The following is a 4,314-nucleotide window of genomic DNA, read 5'->3' as shown; positions in this document are numbered from 1 at the left end:
CCATTTCAAATCCCAAATCTCAAATGAACCATGGTACAAGAAACAACGATGATTGACCATTAAAAATTCCTGTGGGCCACAAAAGCTTTGGATCAAGATGATATTTGTGTGGTCTCTTCATCTAAGTGTATGTGACCTTATCCATGAAGTTTTTAATGGTGGGGATTCAATCACGACTGTTTCCTGTGATGTGGTCCAACTAAGATTTGAGTCAGCTTCATTGTTTGCATCATGCCCTAAAATGAGCTTTCGAAATGGTTGGATGGTGTGGATTTAAGACATATTCATCACTGTGAGCCCCACAGTCAGGGGTCCCACCCACCTCGGTGGATCCGGGGTCTCACCAAATAGCCAGGTCCAATCCTCGTCCGTTTCAATGGCGGCGTTTCCATCATTCTGTTTCCTGTGATGTGGATCGTCTGAATTTTGAATCTCTATCCAAGCAGCTTACCGCCCACGAGATGAAAAAAATCAAACAGATGAAACGCTATGATTCAAACTTCAAAGTTTTTGAGCCGTTACCGTCCCCTCCAAACACGCCATTTCAAATCAAATCCTCCTCATTTCTGTTCGGCCTCACTACAAACACCTGCTGCAAATCCCTTCCAGTCTCTCTCCCACGCCTCCATACTCCAACAAATCAAACACCCAAACGCCCTCCAACAAGCCCACGCAAGCCTCATTACCTCAGGCCGCGCACACAACGTCTTCCTCTCCAACCGCCTTATGAACTGCTACTGCTCTTTTGGGCGGACGTTCGTAGCGGAACTGATTTTCCAGCGAATGCCGAAGAAAAATGTGGTTTCTTGGACGATTTTGATATCTGGGTTTTCTCAGAATGGTCTTTATGTTGAAGCCCTCCGGGTGTTTTGGGAAATGAATGGGGCCCACGTCACACCGAATGCGGTTACTGTTGTTAGCGTCTTGCCCGCTTGCGCTCACCTGGGTCTGACCCGAATTGGTCAGTCGATCCATGGATTCTTGATTCGTTGGCGAACCGAAGTCAATGTGTGTACAGAGACTTCCCTTGTTGGATTTTATGCGAAATGTGGGAAGTTGGGTGTTGCTCGGAGGGTTTTTGAGAAAATGCTTGACAGGAATGTCGTGTCATGGAGTGCAATTATTTCGGGTTATTCTGAAAACGGGTTCGGTGAGGAAGGTGTTTGGCTTTTTAAGAGGATGCAAAGAAGTGGGTTTGCAGCTGATTTCGTTACAGTCATGGGTCTGTTATCAGCGTGTTCGAGTTTGGGGTGTTTTTGGGTGGGGACTATGGTCCATAGTTTTATGATTAGATGTGGATTTGAGAATGATGGGCATGTCAAGACGGCTACAATGGATATGTATGTGAGGTGTGGGCGTGTCGAAGATGCATATCGGGTTTTTCGGGAGAAGATGATGAAGGATGTGGTTACATGGACATTGATGATATCGAGCTTCTCGGACATTGGGTATGGAAACAAGGCTATGGAACTATTTTATGAAATGATGGAAGTAGGAGAAATTGTGTTGGATTCTGTTGCCTTGATGGGTGTCCTTTCTTGTTGTAGTCGATTGGGAGCTCTTCAGCAAGGCCGACGCATTCATGGGTTGGCAAAAAAAATTGGTTTCACAGATGATATTTTTGTGGGGACTGCACTTATAGATATGTATACAAACTGTGGGAGTTTGGAAAGTGCAAGGAGCTTCTTTGATCAAATGGTTGAAAAGGATATCATATGTTGGAATGCCATGATCGCAGGCAATGGGATGAATGGGCGTGGCACCGATGCGATAGATCTCTTTTTGCGAATGAAGAGATCAGGTTCGAAGCCGAACGAGGCAACTTACGTGTGCGTGTTGTGTGCTTGTAGTCACTCAGGGCTGGTTGATCAAGGGATCTGCATTTTCAATAGCATGGTCGAAGAGTCGGACATGATTCCTAATTTGCAACATTATGCTTGCGCAGTCGATCTTCTTGGTCGAGCTGGGCGTCTAGATGATGCTCACTTGCTTATAAGTAACATGCCTTTGCAGCCAAATGCTAGTGTTTATGGGGCATTGCTTGGTGCTTGCAGAAACCATGGAAATATAAGCTTGGGCTTAGAGATTTCAGAAAAGCTTTTCGAGTTGGATCCGAAGGATGCCGGATACTATGTTTTGCTTGCAAACATGTATGCTCTTGCAGGAAATTGGGAGGGTGTTAAGACGACCAGAGTATCTTTGAGATCAAAGGGGTTGAAAAAGGCCCCTGGAGTAAGCTTGATTGAGATAGACCGGAAGATGCATGCATTTGTATCTGGAGATAGGGAGCACCCTCAATACCACAAAATAGATGAGATGCTCAAGGCCTTGATTGCAAAAATTGAACTAGCAGGCTATGTTCCTGATACCAATATCGTTTTTCAGGACGTCATGGAGGATGTGAAGAGAGACATGCTTTATCATCATAGTGAGAAGCTAGCCATTGCTTTTGGGCTACTGAGAACTCAACCGGGAACAGCCATGCGGATAACAAAAAATCTCCGAATGTGTAACGATTGCCATATGGCTAGCAAGTATATTTCCAAGGCTGTTGGAAGAGAGATTGTTGTAAAGGACGCCAACCGCTTTCACTATTTTCAGGATGGGTTGTGTTCTTGTGGTGACTATTGGTGACTTTGACAGCCATTGACACATTGCTTCAACAACTGTAATCCTGTATTTCCCATTTTATACCATTTGTATCTATGTTGCTTCTGATTCTTTTTTATATAAATCGGCATGATAAATTCCTCATGATGATAGAAAAAAGAGCCCTGTGCAAGAACCGTGCTGTTCATCAGGTGGTCCTCACTGTTTATGTACTTTGGTCAGCAAATCAGGCTGGTCAAATCATAGATTTGGTTTGGGCAATTTTCAAATCCTCTTCTTTTTGTGTATGTGTGTGGCCCACCTGATAACTGGATGAGCCTGAATTTTGGGGCCATGGAACCCGCATGGCGGGGACCACCTGATGAATGGCTTAGAACTATCTCACACAAGATTAAGATTCCGAACCCTACCATGGGAGTAGACTTGATTGGAAACTTCACAATAGCGATTTCAATGTGGCTTGAGAAATTGCGTTACGGAAAATGATTCTTTTCATATTGTTGTTACCATCTGAATAATGCAGCTTGTTGGAGGAAATTGGAGAAAGCCCAAAAAACATAGAAAGCAATGGAGGAGTCAGGCTCTGGAGCTACAATTCAAAGATCCCTCTTGCGATAAGATTCGATAATGGATTTAAGAATGATGAGATACAAATTTGTCAAATACCTATCATTGACCATTATCTAGCTTTGGTTCATTTGCATGAGCTTAAAGACTATAGAGATACCATTCCTTTACAGAAGAATGTGGGAGCAATTGTGAGAATTCTATCTATGATGCAGAAAACAGCCGTGGGTTCTTGACACAGAAGAACAGAGGAAATGGAAACAAGCCAAGGAATGTGATGTTGGAAAGATGACAAAAATTGACACGAGGAGCTACTTAGAATCAAAATGGTTTGTTGGAATGAGGAATTTAAGAGCCAAGAACATACCCTCTTGTAAGATGATGAAATCCCATGGCGCTAGGAAGTTCTTACAGGAATCATCAACATCATGCAGTATACTTACACTGGAATCTATGAAACAGAACATGGAAGTGCCCGAAATTGGGAACCACAACCAAAAGATCAGGCATCCATGGACCCAGCTACCCATGAAATCCACAAGATTAGTTCCTTGAAGAAGCTACCAGAGAAGATAGTGCAGCTACGATTCTCTCTCGGCCTAGATAGCTTCTTTAGAAGATTTGGGAGTTTTGGTGGTGCCATTGTTGTTAAACTGGTGAATGATCTCTTTTCAGTGGGCCATCTATCAACTAAGTTGAAGTGCATCTGTTTCAATCAGTCTGGAAAACCAGATAAGCATGAAAACCTCACAACTTTGACTAGTGTGACCAATCAATTTATGCAATTCTATCTTTAAAGCGATTCCATGGTTCGTTTTTTGTGGACTAGTTACTGTAGAAAGTAGCATTTCTAGCAGACAACAGAGCTAGCCTGTGAAATGGTCAATCAAAATCAATCAAAAATCAGGAGCAAGTAATCCTCGAAATCAAATGGGTTTGAAAGGGTTTTGCATATATTCCTGATGGATTCTTTACTGTGCCGATAAACAGGAACTGTGTGATCTTTGACCCAAGGATGGGTTTACCATATACCATCCTTGAGTATTCAGTTTGAATAAATTTGAACCATGATTCATTGATCCAGACAGTGATCTGATGGACCCACTGTTGATGGGTCATGCTTCAAAATCATCCCAG

The 4,314-nt window shown here is 43.0% G+C and overlaps 1 protein-coding gene across 1 annotated transcript; it reads left to right on the top strand.

Annotated features, from left to right (window-relative positions):
- The first annotated feature begins 489 nt into the window (after positions 1 to 489).
- Positions 490 to 3,413, top strand: LOC131228920 (pentatricopeptide repeat-containing protein At3g12770-like). The gene is made up of 2 exons (XM_058224757.1): positions 490 to 2,630; positions 3,134 to 3,413. The coding sequence occupies exons 1-2, from the start codon at positions 490 to 492 to the stop codon at positions 3,411 to 3,413; spliced, it is 2,421 nt and encodes an 806-aa protein (XP_058080740.1).
- Positions 3,414 to 4,314: the final 901 nt, after the last annotated feature.

The sequence above is a fragment of the Magnolia sinica genome, chromosome 16, assembly GCF_029962835.1.
Source record: "Magnolia sinica isolate HGM2019 chromosome 16, MsV1, whole genome shotgun sequence".
Classification (NCBI taxonomy): domain Eukaryota; kingdom Viridiplantae; phylum Streptophyta; class Magnoliopsida; order Magnoliales; family Magnoliaceae; genus Magnolia; species Magnolia sinica.
This window is presented reverse-complemented; position numbering and strand designations above follow the sequence as displayed.